At 44.0% G+C, this 18,865-nt stretch overlaps 1 protein-coding gene across 1 annotated transcript; it reads left to right on the top strand.

Moving 5' to 3' along the window:
* Window positions 1-323: 323 nt before the first annotated feature.
* LOC127215591 (pyridine nucleotide-disulfide oxidoreductase domain-containing protein 1) lies at window positions 324-18,759 on the top strand. Its single transcript, XM_051175995.1, has 12 exons — window positions 324-400; window positions 1,827-1,907; window positions 3,115-3,234; window positions 6,036-6,164; window positions 8,431-8,504; window positions 11,796-11,956; window positions 12,942-13,042; window positions 13,813-13,945; window positions 14,978-15,090; window positions 15,585-15,707; window positions 17,435-17,572; window positions 18,299-18,759. Exons 1-12 carry the CDS (start codon window positions 326-328, stop codon window positions 18,545-18,547), a joined length of 1,497 nt encoding a protein of 498 aa, XP_051031952.1. The 5' UTR covers window positions 324-325; the 3' UTR covers window positions 18,548-18,759.
* The last annotated feature ends 106 nt before the right edge of the window (window positions 18,760-18,865 follow it).

Below are 18,865 nucleotides of genomic sequence, written 5' to 3'. Positions count from 1 at the left end.
CTGCGGTAATTGAGAAGCTTCGTGTTTTTCATCTACAGAATGAGAAGAGAGGGCTACTGTAAGGTGCCTGAAGGCAGCGTCTACCACACAGAGTAAGGTGTGGGTGTGGTAACACAGACATAAAACCTGGGAAAGGCTGAGCCACTTCCAAGCTTGTAAACGCAGGATGAGGAAATACTCAAACGGATTAAGTATGAAGCTTCCGGGCACCCGTAGTTCAGAGTCCATGGACCGAGCGCCCGGAAGTGGCTATGCAAGCAGCTTCCCTTCCGGGTGGATAGAGGCTTGCAGGTCACCAGTGTCAGTCAGTCTGTCCGGGGAGAGCATGGCGGCCGTGCGATCGGAGGGGACGTTCGTGGTGGTGGGAGGCGGCATCGCGGGCGTCACGTGTGCGGAGCAGGTTCGTGTGCGCGGGCTCCGCCCCTTCCGGACCCCGTGGGCGGGGGTGGCGAGTTTGGGGGATGCAGCGCTCGGGCTGGCGGAGCATTCTCCGTCCGCAGCCCGCAAGAGGGGCCTTAGCGTTTGCACAGAAAATCCACCCGCTCTTCGTGATTCCTTCACACGTGAAACTTAGCTTCTTGGCAGGTCCCGAGCCCTTAATTAGTACAGTACTTCTGACTCCCAAGATGAGATTGCATCTCCAGCCAAAGTTTGGGGCAAAGGAATACAGATGTCGAATTCCCGGCTATGGTGACCAAGAAAGCGAATCTGACGAGTCCCTATAGGGATGTTGCATACCAACCACTTTAGTCCCAAGAAATAGAAGACGTTTGAGTACTTTGAGCGTTTAGTCTTTGCAGGCCATCTTCTGTTTGCCCATCAAGAGTTCTTATTCCAGGCAGCGTAGTAGGGTTTACCCGAGAACGAGAAACTCCACAGTGTAACCTCCAGTGGGGAATAGCATGACACTATTAATTAAGAGACCCAAGCAAGGAAGATTGCCAGAGCTCAGAGCAGATAGGGTTGTATGCCATGCCAAGTGTTTAACGAAAATCTACAAATACGTGGTTTTGACCTGCAGAGTAAAGTGTTCAAATGAAAGCTTTTGACGTGTAATTGGCTACGGTGTTAGGGATAGTGGCCGATGATTGATAGGTGGTTGAGCCTGGGGGCTCGCTTGTGGATCGTTTTCAGGAGTATAAGGTTTTGAGAACTTGATCTAGCAATGGAAATAGGGATGGATTTCATATTATGAAAAATAAACAAAGATGGAGCTAGAGATAGTACTGTCAAATAATTTGAGACAAAGAGCCCTTGCATGTACTAAGGGCATGTTACTGGAAGGAGCTCAGGTTTATGGGCCATGAGGAGAGGCCAGCAGAGAAGCAGCCAGCAGAGAAGCAGAATCCAAGATGAGTTAGTGCTCCCCTGCAAAGTGAGGAAGAAAGGAGGAAATAATGTAACCACAGTAAGGTAAGGCTCCCCCATTTTTGTTAAGCTGATGTTAACATGGCTTTGTCTCCCCAGAATACATACCAGTCGGAGAGGAAGCGACAGAGCTTTAGTTTTGTCCTTGGTTGAAGACAAAATGAAAACATAATTTTATGAAACCAGGCAGTTTGTAATAGACTGTTGTAACTTTAAATTAGCATGCAAAATAAGTCAACCAGAGACACTTACCCGGACTTTGCTCACCTTTACCATGAGTGTATTGTTTACTTTAGCACTGAAAGAGTTTAACATTACCAACGCTGTACCATTATGAACAGAACTCAGAATAACAGATTTTACATGCAAAACACTGAAGTTTTATTAGTTGACTGACATCATTTATTCAGTAATACCTGAAGTAATTTACTAGCCCGCTTTTTCTCTCTAAAATTCAGCTGGCTGTTAACTTTCCTGCAGAAGACATTCTCCTGGTAACAGCCTCTCCCGTTATCAAAGCAGTTACAAACTTCAAGCAGGTAAGAAACTGTGCAACAATGAAATGCATTTGAGATGTAAAACACTGCCTTTTTACCGAATTTGTTGTAATTTGGGAAGTCTGAAGCTGTTTTTCATTAAATGTCTATGTGTTCAACGTATATTAAGTACAGTTATTTTTAATTGAATTGGGAAATTCTGGCGTTTTTCTTGACTTTTATCTCTAATAAGGCAAATAGCACTCTGTGTGATTAACATAGGCCTCTGGGATCCCTGGTAATTCAGAATGTAAAAAGCTTGAATATTACAAGTCCTACAGTCAGATTTTTCACAAAATATTTGCAGAGCTGCCAAGTTCCAACACTGAGCTGTGGTCTGTCACACAGACTAGGGAGTTTGAGCTATACGTGTTTGAGGGTTTGTGGTTGAAGATAGGGCCATGGAGAACTAAAGGGTTTGGACCCAAGATTAAATGCTCACAGGAATCTGAGCTGGAAAGGACAGAGCGAAACCGAGGAGATAGTGATGGTTTTAAAGAAGAGGAAAGAAGGCTCTAAAGATGCAAAACAGTTACCTGGTAAAGAGAGTGGAGAAGCTAGAATACTTTAAGAAAATCATTGTCTGTTCAGTTACATGCCAGTAAAGTCAGTTGTGTTAGCTGACATTTTTAGAGGCAAAAGAAAAAAAAAAAAAGAAAGAAAGAAATCCAAAGCACAGCAGTAGCCGGACCGTTGAGCTTAGCGCAGAAGACACATACATCTACTATATAAAGAATGCATGTATCAATCAGCTCTCTGTCACCCTGACAGAATGCCTGTGAGTATCAGCCTCAGTCAGAAGTTCTATGACTAGGCAGTGTGGCACTTCAGTCCGTTGGTAGTTATGGGGACCACTGTGACCTGGGTACACACTTGCTCCTCCCAGTTGTCACTATCATGGACAAAAGAGGGGTCAGTCCATGATTAGTGTGTGGTAGAACAGTTGCAAACTTCATATAGGCCCCACATAGGGAGGGGGCACCCATGTTGCGATGCCCTGGGCCTGTCTAGGGGCCTGGCTTCCCTGCAGTGGGCCCCACCTAGAATGACCTCCAGGCCTTTAACTGGTGGGTTTTCAAGGGACATAGCTCGCGAACCACAGCAGCGCAGTAGGCTAACCTTCCTGTCTGTAAGCATGAACAACACTGTGTAAGTCAAAGGAAATACCTTCTTAAAATGTGCACTTATAAGTCTCTCTGGTCTCGTAAAGGTTTCTAAAGTATTGGAAGAATTTGATGTTGAAGAACAGCCAAGTACTGTGCTGGAAAATCGCTTTCCCAACATTAAGGTCATAGAATCTGGAGTAAAACAGCTGAAGAGCGAAGAACATGTAAGACCTTTTCTTGTTAAATGATATTTTTTTTTTTAATGTTAAATCCCAGGTTTTACCCCTCTTCTTTTAAGCATGCTTCTGTCATCAACACTCCCTAAGCCCTAAATTGTGTAGGCTAGTGGCATGGATCCCATTATTAGAAAGTTTACCCTCTGGGAAGTTGTGTGAGTAGGTCGTGAGGCACCTTGGGCTCTGTTGGTAGTCATGGAGCGCCCACTGTGTCCTGGGCACAGCACAAGGTCCTGGCGTACAACAGGGCTACACACTTGCTCCTACAGTTGTCAGTGTCGTGGGGAGAGTAGACACTGACACCGTGTCATCATCTTATAATGGTGTTCAAGGGGTGAAGTCACACAATTGCTGTCAAAGCTCGGATGCCGAGCTCTGGTAAGACTCACAGAGGGAATGACGTGCTTGAGCATGGATTTTAGAAGATGGTAAGTTAAGTATTTTACAGGTAGAAAAGGATATTCTAAGAACTGTAACCCCAAGGAAGGAAGGGTTGGGGAGTGGGGGATTGACCAGTCAGTGGGATTAGGGTGTGGGAAAGGAGGCTGATAAGCAAGCTAAGTGAGTAATATTGAGTGATGGCAGGTTTATTTTATAGTTGTATGAAATTGTAGACGTATGGACAATACAGTATTTTAAGTAAGATGTGTCTAACAGTGTTGAGGATAAACTGAGGTGGAGCAGGTGGCTCTTGGCCAACAACTAATTACAACATAGTTGCATTGTCCAAAATGATGTAGCGTCTGGTTGACAGGTACAATATAGTTGGAAAATGTTTCGGGTTTGAGCTACTCCACAAAGTCTTCTGGACATTGTTCCCCTCACATGTGAAAGCAGATGAGGGGTCTCAGGGATGGTGTATCTTCTGTGAGCTTTAGGAAGGATGCAGATAGGGGTGTGCACTTGTTTCCGTAAGCTCTAAGTTACGAGTACAGTGCAATTCACTAAAAACAAAGGAAAAGTGCCTTGTTTGCTGGAAAAGAACCAGAGTTCCAGATCACAGGGTGGATCCCTTGTTATGGGAGATGTCCCAGTAGTTTCTCTTGCTGTGAAGAGACAGCATGACCACAGCAACTCTTACAGATAAAATCACTTAATTCAGATGGCTAGCTCATGGTTCAGGAGGATGAATCCATCAATTGTCATGGCTGGAAGCATGATGGCATACAGGCAGTCTTGGTGCTGGAGAAGGGGCTGAGGGTTCTACGTCTTCATTCACAGGAAACAGAAACAACTGTGCACCACACTGAGCATGGCTTGAGTAAAGGAGGCCTCAAAGCCCGCCCCCACAGTGACACACTTCCTCTAGCAAGGCCACGCCTCCCAATAGTGCTACTCCCTATGAGCTTATGGGGCCAATTGTATTCCAGCTACCTCAGTAGAACAGGGTCCAGGCTCAGTTATTTTACAAATGGAAGCAAGCTCTCAAAGGTGTAGTAAACAGGGCACTCACAAGTCGGAATCTCTCCCAGTGACACCCAAGTGTCCCAAGTGTGATTCTGATCTCATGGCTTGTATGTGTAGGGATGCTGGCTCTGGTCCCTTGTAGCTCAAGCTGCCCTTGGACTGATTATCTACCCGGTCCTAATACAACAGCCGTGTTACCACCGTAGCGCTGGCTCTTTCTTGGCTGTGTCCAAAAAGTCAGCAATAGCTAATAAAAAGGGTTAGTGTTTTTAGCCGTCTAAATGTGAATCAGTTTAAACCTTGGTCGATCCCTCTGCCTTCTGTCTGTCTGTCTGACCAGATTTGGGCCAGATTCTGAACGGAGACTGGTATCAAGTTTCCGTGTGGACTACACTGTGTTGGATTATTGGGTTTCATATTTGTGAAAAGTACTGTGGACAAAAAAAGCCTCTGTGGAGTAAGTGCTGTGACTGCCAGACTTTACAAATCACACACACACCACACACACACACACACCAAGGTGAACGAGTTCATTCTCAGCCCGCGTTTTCACAGTGTCGAGTACTTACCGGTTACTCACTCTCTAACGGACACTAGTTAGACGTAGATTTTCATTCCACATAGAGGAACAAAATAAGCAGATATGCTATGTCATTTTAGATCCACTGGTGTTGATGAAATTAGTGGAAATAATTTTAAAGGTAGGATGTGTCAGTTTTTTATTTGACTCTTTGTGTCCAAGCCTGGTGCACAACTGTGATTTGAGCACTTTGGAAGGGAAGCAGGAAAATCAGGACTACAAGGTCATCCTCAGATACTTAAGAAATTTGAGACCATCTTGGTTTGTATGAGACCCTGTCTCAAAAACACAACAAAAGCTTTTTTTAAAGAAATTCACACATGTAAAATCTTCACTAGTAAATCTGATAAATACTAGCAAAGCTATTGTTACATTTAATAATACAAATACTATTTTAATAATCTAATATTTTATTTTTTAAAAAGACAAGTTACAACTTCAACATGTACTGCTCATTTGAACCCATAGCAAATGTTAAGATTATTAAGGTGTGATATGATTAGAATCAAATGGCCTTTTAGGAGTTTCCTTCAAGATTAAAAAAAAATGTATACATCTTCATTGAAGATTCTCATATCATATTAACTGAAGTCAGCATAACCCTGAGAGTGTGTTAATACAAACCTCTGTGTTTTAGAGAAGGAGAGGTAGTTCCCGCTAGTCTCCATGTGGCTTACGAGGGACGCTCACTACACTAGAGAAGGTGGACTCCCCTTGATTACCCTGTATTGGCTGTTACCGAGCCCCTGTGTTTGTGTTTTGCTTGTCAGCCATTTCTTCCTCTCTTGCCCTGTGTTCACAGTGTATCTTCACAGAAGATGGCCATCAGCATGTGTATAAGAAACTCTGTCTGTGTGCTGGAGCTAAGCCAAAGTTGATCTGTGAGGGAAATCCTTATGTATTAGGAATTCGGGATACCGACAGTGCTCAGGTAATGTCTGAAGGGTGAGTCTGGAAAGCAAAAGTGATTGACAGCCTTTCACTGATCACTAACTCCCACAGTGTCCAAAGAGAGGCAGTCTGACCCGTCATTCAGAGGCCACAGAATCTTTTACCTTCTTTTACCATCGCCAGCTTCACTTTGGCTAATGATTACATGGTTCTAGCTAAAACTGACACCCTGTTCTTCTGGCTGAGACACTCAGCCAAAACATGTATAAAGACAGTGCTGGCATTGCACTTTACTTCAACAGTTAGTCATTCTGTACTGGGAATGTGAGATTTGCAACTAAGCAGTGTAACAATCATTTTCCCAAAGTAAAACAAACAGATCTCCAGTAACTTCGCAGCAAATAATAATATTTGCAGGATGTTTGTGGGTGGGGTCCCAGAGCTTGCTTGGCTTGTTGCTCTGCCCTCTCACAAGCAGAGCCTCCCTCTCCCTGTAAGGCTACACTTCCTTCTATGCAGTGTGGCCCACATTTTTTTAACTGTGTCAGGACTTACCACCCCATGTTACCAAGAAGCTTTCTGGCTTCATCTCCACACCCCGCGGGGATGCGATTACGTTGCATTGATATGATCCATGTTCTTTCAAGCGGCTAACGATTTTCTCCAGGCTGCTGTTGCCATAATTCCTTGGGAATTTAGAGGAGACTTTAGCAGAGCTCAGTAGCTTCTCATGAACAATGAGGCTTGTTTTAGCAGAGCACGCTTGTGACTGCTTCGGCTCAGCCTTTACTCCAGGGACTCACTGGCCCCTCGGGACATCCCTTGTGACTCCAGGAAACACTGCCACAGAGGCAGCTGCATGGCTGAAGGGAAGGCGTGCAGTATTAATTGGGGTGCATAAGATGGTGTGCGAATCGGGATTTATGGGGATGTTTACTCTAGGGTAACTCCTCAGTGCTCCCCAGAGAGTATGGTTACTCTGGGGTAACTCCTCCTCAGTGCTCCCCAGAGAGTAAGGTTACTCTGGGGTAACTCCTCGTGCTCCCAGGAGTGTCCCGGAGTATGGTTACTCTGGGGGTAACTCCTCAGTGCCCCCCAGGGGGAGCAGGGCCCAGAGAGTATGGTTACTCTGGGGTAACTCCAGTGGTCCCCAGAGAGTATGGTTACTCTGGGGTAACTCCTCCTCAGTGCTCCCCAGAGTATGGTTACTCTAGGGTAACTCCTCAGTGCTCCCCAGAGAGTATGGTTACTCTGGGGTAACTCCAGTGGTCCCCAGAGAGTATGGTTACTCTGGGGTCGGCCCGGGGGCTGGGGTAACTCCTCCAGTGCTCCCCAGAGAGTATGGTTACTCTGGGGTAACTCCTCCTCAGTGCTCCCCAGAGTATGGTTACTCTGGGGTAACTCCTCCTCAGTGCTCCCCAGAGAGTATGGTTACTCTGGGGTAACTCCAGTGCTCCCCAGAGAGTATGGTTACTCTGGGGTAACCCTCAGTGCTTTCCATGTGTGGCTGAAATGTGTGGTCTTCTCCTCTGAACACCTGCTCCTTGTAGAGCTTCCTTAAGGTCTGACCCTTGAATGGCAGCAAATGAAAACTCCAGTGCTTAGCTTATAGTCGGTGATTATGCTTTCAAGTGAACTTAATGGTGGTGGTTACTTAGAAGGGAGGAATGAATTACTTTTCTGAAGTCATCCTAAAGCAAGGGACATCTGTTCCTGTGCAAGTGCCAGGAGGGCCACAGACTACTCTGAGCTCATCTCAATCATGAGGAAAGGTTGTGCAAGAGGCACTAGTCATCATAAAATGGTAACATTTCTTCAATTAAATGTTACAAATTATTGTGTCCTTGCTACTCAACTTTTGCATATGTGATGTTGCATACAGGTGCCATCATCCTTACACAAACACGGGCACCATGGGACATAGAAGGTTAAGTAGCTCATCCCAGGTTGTCTTGTGTAGAAACTGCTAAGGCCAGGGACTCCTAATTTACGTGCCCTGACTCTCAGTCCAGGGAAGCCAGTGATGGGACCTACCTGCTTACAGCAATGGGTCAGTCAAACACGAGGCACGTGGTGATCCAGACAGCATCTCTTCCTGAGGTTCACGGGGCTTTAAAACACAGTGACACAAAGGCAGGAAGCACATGGGGAGGCCATAATGCTAATTGGGAGGAAGTGTCCTGGCATGGGGGAGCACATTTTATTTTGTTGTCCACCTGTAAACTCTGCAAACCGCCCATGCTTAGAATATTATCAGCGATACTTCTACTCTGTCAAAATGCTGTCTCCTTGTTTCTTCCTGACAGGAGTTTCAGAGACAGCTTACAAAAGCCAAGAGAATAATGATCGTCGGGAACGGTGGCATTGCACTTGAGCTGGTGTAAGTCTCTCATACTAAAAGATACTCTGAGATTATATCATTATTGGCAGATGAGAAAACATCTTAAATGTCGAGAGAATATATATGCCTTCCCGTATGTTTTTTAAGAGAACCCACTTTACTATTTAACCCTTATGGAACCCAAGTTGCAGAAATACTGCTAAATATACAGGGTCTGGGGTGTGTTTAACCTGGGCTTGTTAGACTTGCGATGTGTTCTGTAAGCATGCACTGCTTAACAGTCTACATATGCATACCGTTAGCAGTCTCTCGGCGCCGCTTCTACCCAGCATGCCTCACTCGCCCAGCATCTTGTCATGCTGATTAGGACGTGTGTTCTTCCCAGCTCTTGATCTGTGGCTTGGAGAAATGAGAGCACCTAATATGGATGTTTTCATCATAAGACACTTCCAATTCAGTGAGCACTGAGGAACGTTCCTCTGTCAGCTGCATGACCCCGACTCACTTTTCCTCAGGAGTTTTGTCCGCTAGCCGTGGCTGACAAGGAAGAGTGGGTGGTTTTCATGCTAGGAAGGCTGGTCCAAACCAACTTGGACTTAAAACAAATCTGAATTAAAACAAGGTCTTCTCAAGTGTTTGCTTACAGCACCCATTCCAACTCCCCGCCTGGTTTACCTGTCCTTTAGAGAACAGCCACGCCACAGGGTACCTGGGTACCAGGGTGGCGGTCCTCAGATGACTGTGACAGCTGTGGCACTGTGCAGGGAAATGCAGGGAAACAAGTCCACTGAGCCTTGGTGCTGATTGGAGGGGTGAGGGGACCACACATGCTCCTCTAGCTACTTCCAAAGTACCCCGTGGGCTATCAGTACTATAGTTACATTGAAACCTTTTTCCTGTTCGCTGTCTGTTAAGTAAACAGACAGTTTTGCATGCGGCTCGAGGGAAGTCTCTTACCATGCTGCCCCTGATTCTGGATCTGAGTCAGCACTCATGGTGAAAAGTGACAGTCAACCCTTCTGTTCTGTGACACTCTGTGCCCCAGTGGCCAGTGCTAGCTGTGTCCTCTGCGTTCCTTTATGCTGGTTACTGTCCCTGCTATGCCCCTGCCAATCTCTAAAGGCAGTTTGATGCTTTCCCTTCCAAAGACACACAACAAATAATTGTTGTAATTTCACACAGTCACAATACCTGTAATACCTTTCTTTAGAGTGGTTTCTAAAGTGGAGGTATCTCCCAGTGTGATACCAAGCTTTGGTATCTTGCTGAGAACACTGTTAGCATTATGAAGAGTTGACTAACGGGTGCTCTTGAAGGAGAGCTAACACAGTAGTCTCTCATGATTACATATGTAATGCGGCCTGCTAGTCAGTCATGAGGATGTTATGCCACACTGACTGTTGTATGCTGTGACATTACGTCTAGAAGTATGGATGACATACAAATTTCCACATTATAAAAAGAAAAGCATTTCATAACCATGCTTAAATGTATGTGAAGTATGAAATGTGTTCAACCCACATGTATGTTCTCTACTTTCTTCTGGTGAGCAATGTTATATATGTAGCCTGAGCAGCACCAAATCCAGTGTCTTTCCAGTGATCAGAAACTCAGTGACTATGAATGTTCATTGGCCGGGATGGGGCAATAGAGTCTACCACATATCAGAAGGTGTGACTTCCCGGTATTGTGGAGCCACGGGCACTAAACCTTTGTTTATCTCTAGCTATGGATTAGTCTAGGAAAGTCATCCCGCCAGCCTATAAATAAAGATGGCGGTATTTTATACCGTAACAGTGAGAAAATGGCAAGCTATCTCAGCAGGTTAGTTAGTGCACGCTTGACCTCAGTCAGCCCCAGGGCCTGTCCATGTCTATCAAGGTGTGAGAGCTAACTCCAGTGTTGACCTCTGACCTCCACATGCATACCGTGGTCATGGGAGATGCCTACACACAGACATAACAATCACACAAATTTTACAAAGAATGGACTTCATAAAGTTATCACAACTTTCATATGCATGCCGTGACACATGTACCCACATACAAGATGCACATACAAGGGTAAAGAAAAATGTTAAAGTGTTAAAAAATATATTAATTACACTCTTACTGTTATAAAATCCACGTGTCCTACGGAAGGGGGTCTGCATATCCAATTTGATATATATACACACACACACACACACACACACACACACACACACACACATGTTTTACCCTAATAGTTTATTAAATAGCAGAAAGTATCTGCATCATGATGGCCATCGGGAGGGAATGGAATGCACACAGCATGCTTGTGTCCACATCTAGATAAATGACATGCTGGGAGCTTGGTTAGCTGGTGAATGGCAACAGAGGCCAGTTTGTATTACCAAGGACCTGCCCCTTTAAGGTCCTCATCTCTCTGAACTGCATCTCTTTTGTTAAAGGGTTTGGGAAGAGAAATTAAAGCAGGTGATAGTTCTTTACAACTGCATGAAGGTGTAGGCTACAAACCTCCTTCCTACCTTCTTACATGAGCATCTAGAAAACAGTTACCACATGAAGCAGTGTTTCCAGTGTTCTTAGGTCATATCACCCATCCATTCATTCATCTGAAATACATACATCTATACATATACACATCTGTACATACATACAGACATCTGTACATACATCTGTATGTACAGACATTTGTACACACATCTATACATACATATATACATCTATACATACATGCACACATATGAACATACATACAGACATTTGTACATACATACAGACATCTATACATACACATGTACATCTGTACATACATACACACATCTGTATGTACATACATCTGTACATCTATACACACATACACAACCTTACATACATACACACATCTCAACATACATACAGCCATCTGTACATACATACACACATCTATACATACACATATACATCTATACATACATACACACATCTGTATGTACATACATCTGTATATACATACATCTGTACACACATCTATACATACACATATACATCTATACATACATATATGCATGTATACGTATATCTAGACATACATGTGACTGCTTCTGTCACAGCCAGATAGTGCCCCTGGAACACACTGATATAGCTGTGTTGTCCACTGAACACTGGAAGGACAGTCATTGTGAGGCATGTTATGTGGTATTCTGTACATGGCATTACTGGGTTCTTTCTGTAAAGCTGACATACTTGCTGTGAACTGCTCTCCTCTGTAGCCCATGTCCTTTGCTTGTGCTGCACAGGACAGGTGTTACTCGCAGAGATTTTTCTCCCTTGACTTTCCTACAGGAAACTGTAACATTCCTCCTAGGTATGAAATTGAAGGCTGTGAAGTGATTTGGGCCATAAAGGATAAAGCCATTGGGAATACTTTCTTTGACGCAGGCGCAGCAGAATTTTTGACTTCCAAGCTCATGTCTGAAAAGTCAGAGGCTAAAATCGCACATAGAAGAACCATATATACAATTGAAGGTAAGTACCTGACTTGTTACATTTGCAGATGAACTATTTTTTAACAATAAGAAACTTCAGTAAAAAGTATTCAGGGGGCAGGAATATGGATATTTACTTCTATGTCTTTATATGCAATTTTCAGATTAGAAAGTACATGGGGGCTGGAGAGATGACTCAGTAGTTAAGAACACCCCTGCTCCTTATGAAGACCCAAGTTTGATTCCCAGTACCCACAAATGAACCCACAACATCTGTAACTCTAGTTCCAAGGGAACCAGCACCCCCTTCCAGCCTCCAAGGGGGCCAAGAGCATAAGTAGTGGACAGACAGACATGCAGGTGAAACACCCACACACGTGAAATATATCTGTATTAAAGGGTTGATGGTGTGCACCTTTAATCTCAGCACACAAGAGTCAGTGGCAGGCTCTCTCTCTTCACAGAGCCTAGGCCAGCCAGGGCTACGAAGTAAGACCCAATCTCGAAACAAAAACAAAATCTGAACAACTATTTTTAACAAGTTAATTTAAAGTAGAAAATACATACTTAATACGCATGGGAATTTTAAATTAAGCAGCCCATTTGCATCTTGGCAAAGAATCGCTACAATTGAGCAATGTTCACTACTACTTTCTACAAAGTCCACTGAGAACCATACTCACTGATTTACATTTAAGAGCCTTGAAAGAATCTTGGCTCATGAAATTCAAAGTGAATTTTCTAAGTTTTGCCGAGGCTACAGAATTTAGGCTCGAATAGCTAACTTTCATACCCTTACTAAATTAGCAAGTATGCGACACTGAGGCACACTGGTGCATACGGTGTGTAGCTGAGAGGTCACCCATTCTGTCACTGTCATGGAACACTAAGGAAGGAAGCAGCCAGCGAAGGGATCGTGCCACCATGCCGCACGTCTGCATGAGAACCAGGGCACTGCCCAGAGGCTTCAGAGCTAACCGGTTCTCTGCCCAGCCACTCTAAAATCATCTGAGTTCATTTCTTAGGAGCAAAAGACGAAAACAGAAGCAAAGCTAAAGCTGATAATGTGGGCAGTGCCCTTGGACCAGACTGGCATGGAGGCTTGAATCTGAAAGGACCAGAAGAGGTATGTTTCCATAAACTGATGAAACCCAGCCAAACACCAAATCTCTGCATCTCTTGACTGTAAGTCCACCATGCAGGAAGATCTTCAGAGCCCAGTTGCCCAACCAAAATAGTGAATATGAAATTTGTATAAAAGAAATGTTCAGCCTGCTTTCTAACTGCCGAACTGGAGACGTCTGCATGCAGACTACAGGGATAAACCACAGTCCTGTCCTGTGCTGAACATCCCTTTGATGCATGCAGTGCTCTTATGAAAGTTTTTAGGTGGAGTCAGATATTTCATATTTTAATTGAATAAGCAGATAAGTTGCTTTCGTGTAACACTAAAATTTTTTTTTTTTAAAGTTAGAAAAAAAAGCTGTCATTTGTGCCTGAATTTGCTTCGAGACTTTTCTGGGCTTTGGTGGGTGAGAGGGGAGCCGCCTCAATGGTATCTAACTGGGGATAGAAATGGCACGGGATCGTTTCCCCCAGGCATTTCCTACAATGGCAGTGTTAACATCCAGGGCTTTAAGATTCCATCAGTGGATGCTGCGGCCTGCTGCCTGCTGCCTCCTTGGTGCATCTGTTACTTCTGTGACTTCACAGGGTCCCCCTCTTCCACTCACCCTGTCACACTTGGCATTTCCAGTGCCGGGTGGGTTCTGCTCACTCGTGTAGCAATCTCTGAGGAGCTTGTTTGGGAACACCAGCCTGCTGTATTTAAACTACAGTATCTGTCTCTGCAGGCACTGACTGCATTGTGCTGACCAGCATTTATTTCCTTTCCAGTTTTCACACAGCATTCACATTGAAACCAGATGTGAAGTAAAGAACATCTACCTTCAAGAGGAATTTAAGATTACAAAGAAAAAGCCCTTGACTTTTCCAAAGCATCAGGATAAGCCAGTTACAGTTGATAAAGGTAAAAGGAAAAATATCACTCCTTAAAAATATATATATATATGTATGTATGTATGTATGTATGTATACACACACACACATACATACATACATACATATATATATACACACACAATTTTTTGAGACAGGATTTCTCTGTCACCCTGGCTGTCCTGCAATTCTCTCTTTAGACCAGGCTGGCCTCGAACTCAGAGATCTACCTGCCTCTGCCCACCTAGTACTGGGATTAAATGTGTGCGCCACCACTGCCTGGTGCTATATTTTATTTTCAACTTCACATTTTCATATAAAATCTGGTTAAAAATAATCAGAAACTTTGGGCTCTCATTTCAGTACTTTTCTCGAGAATTCCATGTTACGAGGCTTTCCATTTTATTTGGGTTCAGTGTTTGAACCATTACAACACAACCCAGGAACCCAGTCAGTACTACACAGACTAAAACAAACTAGAAGCTTTCATAAGTAACATGACTACAAGTAACAAAATTTCTAGATCAAATTTAAAAATCTATGTGTTTGGGACTAAGTGCAGATGCCTGGTCTCATTCTACACCCCTTGAGAACTACTCCAAACACACAGTCCTGTGAACTATCATTCAGGCAGCTAATGTTCTGGAATCTTCCATGTTTGTTTGTTTTGGTTTGGTTTGGTTGTTTTCTTGTTTAGAAATAGAATGGTAGAGTTGGGACTGTGGACAGGAACATGAGGAAGGGCTGGGTTAAATGCTGAGTGACGAAAGTATTGATCAGATCGCTTCACAAGTTATTTAGAAAGTGATCATCAGTTTAAATTTACTGTTAACTTCTCTGCACACGTCCAAAGGACAGTGTTTAGTCCCCTTTGGAGTACCCTGCTTTTGAAGCTGCCAAGCACAAAGCAATGTCACTGCGTTCTGTTGTCCCAGTCACAGGGCCTTCTGAAATCAAGAGGCGCTCTAAAGCCGCCTGCCTTTGCTGTTTCTGTTCCGTCCACGACACTGAGGGAACTGCTAGAGAGGACACTTGAGAATTGAATTATTCTTCTTCTTTAAAGAAACGTGGCCTGTGTATGTGGAATTAAGCAATGGGAAAATATACGGCTGCGATTTCATTGTCAGTGCTACAGGAGTCACACCAAACGTACACCCTTTTCTCCATGGAAACAATGTAAGGTGAAGTCTGTCCGCTTCCTAATCTTTATCATTTTAGTAAACTGTAACTGACTTGATCTACAGTATTCTCTTCCACTTAGCATCCCTAAGCACGTAACATCCAGCTTAAGTATCACCAGGGACATAATGTCCAATTTATTTATGTCAACATTGGTGGGAGACTGACCTGTATGGATTCTCAAGAGTAAATCTTGCAGACTGTTACACTAGCATCTTAGCATTGGAAGTGTTAAAGAATGCTCTTCTAATTAGGGTTGGAGTAAACACGACTGACTACTGACTATTGGGTGTTTTTGATAGTAAAACTCTTGAGACTTGAGTCTGTTGGGTAGGAACTGAATCCCTGAACGTTCTGGCCAGGTGTCTACACTGGGCAGATGCTTCTGCCTCTCTGATCAGGGCTTGGTTAACACACACGCTTGACTTCCTCCTTAGAGGGAAATGTCACTTTCTGTTTTTGTCACCCTTGTGCTAATGACAACTGCCTAGTTTGATCTGGGGGAAGATGGCGGCCTGAAAGTGGATGAGCAGATGCGCACGTCACTCCCTGACATCTATGCTGCTGGAGACATCTGCACTGCATGCTGGCAACCGAGCCCAGTCTGGCAGCAGGTGAGCCGCGCCTGTGACCATGCGTCTGTCAGATTCCATTTATCTGCACTAAGCAGTTGCTATCAATGGATCCAGTTTTCTGAGCCAGCTTTTCTACTCTAAGGTGGAAGCCATAGCTGCTGATTTGTGGGTGCATAACTAGATTCCCACTGTAAAGTCACTTTACAGTAAGCGGGAATGTTTTTAATTTAGAAAGCATTCTGGGTGTTATCTTTCTCTTCTGCGTAACCCCTTCAGGACAAATTACATCTTTAATTTATGTCAAAACCTGATACACGTGAACAACATCTCAAAAGAGTAGATAACCCTTATTCTAAGGGAATTTCATAGTTCCACATTCTAATTTGCAAGAAAGACACTTAATTAGCTTTTTATCACCCACACTGCAGATGTAAGGGAGTTTCAGGTTCAAACAACTCGGGTACATCCAGGCCACAGCCAACAGGCCTGTTCCCAGGATGGCTCTGGATTATCCAGGCCACAGCCAACAGGCCTGTTCCCAGGATGGCTCTGGATGTGGCCCTGGCATAAAACTGTAAACGGACTTAAATGTCCGCATGCTGCTCAGTCACCAGTGTGAACCCTAGGGATGGTATCGGGCTGCAGTGTCGGTCGGTGCCTGGGTAGGTAATGCCAGCAGTGTGGCGCTAGGCTGCGTCTGCTGCCAATCTGCTGTTGCTAGGCAGTTTACTCCACAGCAGACCCTTCCTTCATCAGACCTTCTACAGAGACTGAGTTAAAGTAAAAACTCTCTAGACACTCTGAGGCTCATGCTGCAGCTGTGATTGTACTGAAAGACAGCGGGAGGAGCGCACGCTCAGAGGGGCCGGCCGGCAGGGAAGCCTGTTCTCATAGCCATGGGGCAGCGTCACCGTTTATTTCAGGGGAAGACATGGAAGATCAGAAAAGCTAGATAGGTAAACAAATTAGTATTTTACTCTCCTGTGACTCCCAAGGCTACGATTTTTGTCTTCTATTGGGAGAGTTAAAAAACTTCTGTGGAAATGTAATGAAAGCATATAAAGGTGAGATGTGTTCTGTCTTAAAGAATCTGCAGCATCCTCTGAGAATCTGCCTGAAACCTCATCTGCGTCTGTCTGAGCAGAGTCAGCTCAGAGGCCATCACTGTCTGGTCCTGGGAAGTGAAGGCACTGGAAATACTTTGTTCCCACCTTGTAAAGACGAAAATGGTTCACTATATTTAATAGATATTATATTCAAACATACAGTTGGGTATCAATCCTCTATGTCTGGTGCAGTAATTTAGGATTAGCAAATACCATGTTGACTGGCATTCAGTGGTGACCACTAAAGACAACACTAGCTGGGACAAAGGCATACAAGTTAGCTTAAGGGAATTTGTAAGATTGAAATTGTAGGGAAGGTGCAGTAGTTGAAGTGGGTATAAAAGCTCTTGCTACACAAACTCTGAAGGCCAGAGTTTGAGTTCGCAGAACCCATGTTAAAGCTGAAGTCATCATAAGCCACCACATCCCAGCACTCCAACTGAGAGCGTCAGAAGAGCAGCTAACCTGGCATACTCAATTGAAAAAGAGTGGAAAGCAAGATGGACTCAAGGTGCCCACTGACACTCAAACATGCTCCTGGCATGCATACACTCATGTTCATGCTCATGAACATGCCTATACACACCCACATTCATGGATGAAACTTTTATTCAGATAGTAACTAGAAGTACTGTAAAGTGCCATTTCCCATTATTTCAGATGAGACTGTGGACCCAGGCACGGCAGATGGGATGGTACGCAGCCAAGTGCATGGCTGCGGCTACTTCCGGACACTCAATCGACATGGATTTCAGCTTTGAACTCTTCGCTCACGTCACAAAATTTTTTAACTATAAGGTAAGATGATAAAGGGAAAAAAATACCCTTTGTGCTTGAAAGTATTACAACTGTGTCTCTTCTCAAATAATTATCTGTGGTTTAAACTGTTATCAAAATGATGTTTTGGGGACTGGAAAGATGGCTCAGTAGTTACTGCTAATCTCGAGTTCCCTGCTCCCACATTAGACAGCTCACAGGCACCTATAACTCCGGTTCAAGGGGATCTGACACTCTCTGCTGGGCCCCATGGGAACCTGCATACCCATGATGCAAGCACAGGCATGTATACACACAGGTACACACATGCACATCAATAAAGAACCAGGAGCTCTGGTTCTCTCCATTCTGACACAGGTCTCCACTTCCCTCAACTAGACATAGGGGAAACATGTCTGCAAGTCTGAGGGAAAGTCTGATTCAATCGCATGTTAATTTCCAAGCCATGGTTTCAGGAAAACGGTTCACTCTGCATGGGGGGGGGGCACTTTTACCCACATATATTTTCTACTTTTAATATTAAAATATTAATGATGCCAGTTTAACGTGATTGTAGGCTGTGTGGCAGTGTGTTCATGCCATTCAGGTGCTTTCTTTGGGTTCCTCCCACGGCGGAACTGTTTTGATTTTTGTTTTTTTTTTTTTTTTTTTTGTCTAAGCTAACATGACCCAGATAAATGGATTTACGTTATTTGTGGGGAGTTGGAAGGGGCTACTCATAAAAGTGACCTTTTCACCCTCATGCAGGTTGTTCTGCTGGGAAAATACAATGCACAAGGCCTAGGCTCGGATCACGAGTTAATGCTGAGGTGCACCAGGGGACAGGAGTATGTCAAAGTCGTCATGCAGAATGGACGCATGATGGGAGCTGTCTTAATTGGTGAAACTGATTTAGAGGAAACATTTGAAAATTTAATTTTAAACCAGATGGACCTTTCATCATATGGAGAGAACCTCCTAGATCCAAATATCGATATAGAGGATTATTTTGACTGACACTGGAATTTCTTCAGTAACGAAGTTTCAAAATAAGAAGGAAAAATAACAACTGCACCAAGTGAATGACCCCACAAGTCAAGAATGCAGAAGCCAGAGTCCTGGTTCGGAAGAAGTCAAGAAAACTCCTAGGATGAACTCAGTTTAATGATTAATTCACAGATGAACATTCCTATTACAGAGTTGACAATAAACCTTGACTCACCCAAAAACACTCAGTCCAGATCTTTTCTTTGTATGAATATCAAAGTAAGGCCAGGGATTCCAGAGGCTTGCTGTCTTGATTACTTAGACTGTTCAGAATCTTGCTGATACACT

This window comes from Phodopus roborovskii, unplaced genomic scaffold, assembly GCF_943737965.1.
Source record: "Phodopus roborovskii unplaced genomic scaffold, PHOROB, whole genome shotgun sequence".
Taxonomy (NCBI): Eukaryota; Metazoa; Chordata; class Mammalia; order Rodentia; family Cricetidae; genus Phodopus; species Phodopus roborovskii.
This window is presented reverse-complemented; position numbering and strand designations above follow the sequence as displayed.

Coding starts and splice junctions, on each gene's coding strand:
- LOC127215591 (XM_051175995.1), top strand. CDS start 326: ATGGCGGCCGTGCGATCGGAGGGGACGTTCGTGGTGGTGGGAGGCGGC. Junction 3,235..6,035: donor AGCTGAAGAGCGAAGAACAT/GTAAGACCTTTT, acceptor CTGTGTTCACAG/TGTATCTTCACAGAAGATGG. Junction 13,946..14,977: donor GCCAGTTACAGTTGATAAAG/GTAAAAGGAAAA, acceptor TCTTCTTTAAAG/AAACGTGGCCTGTGTATGTG.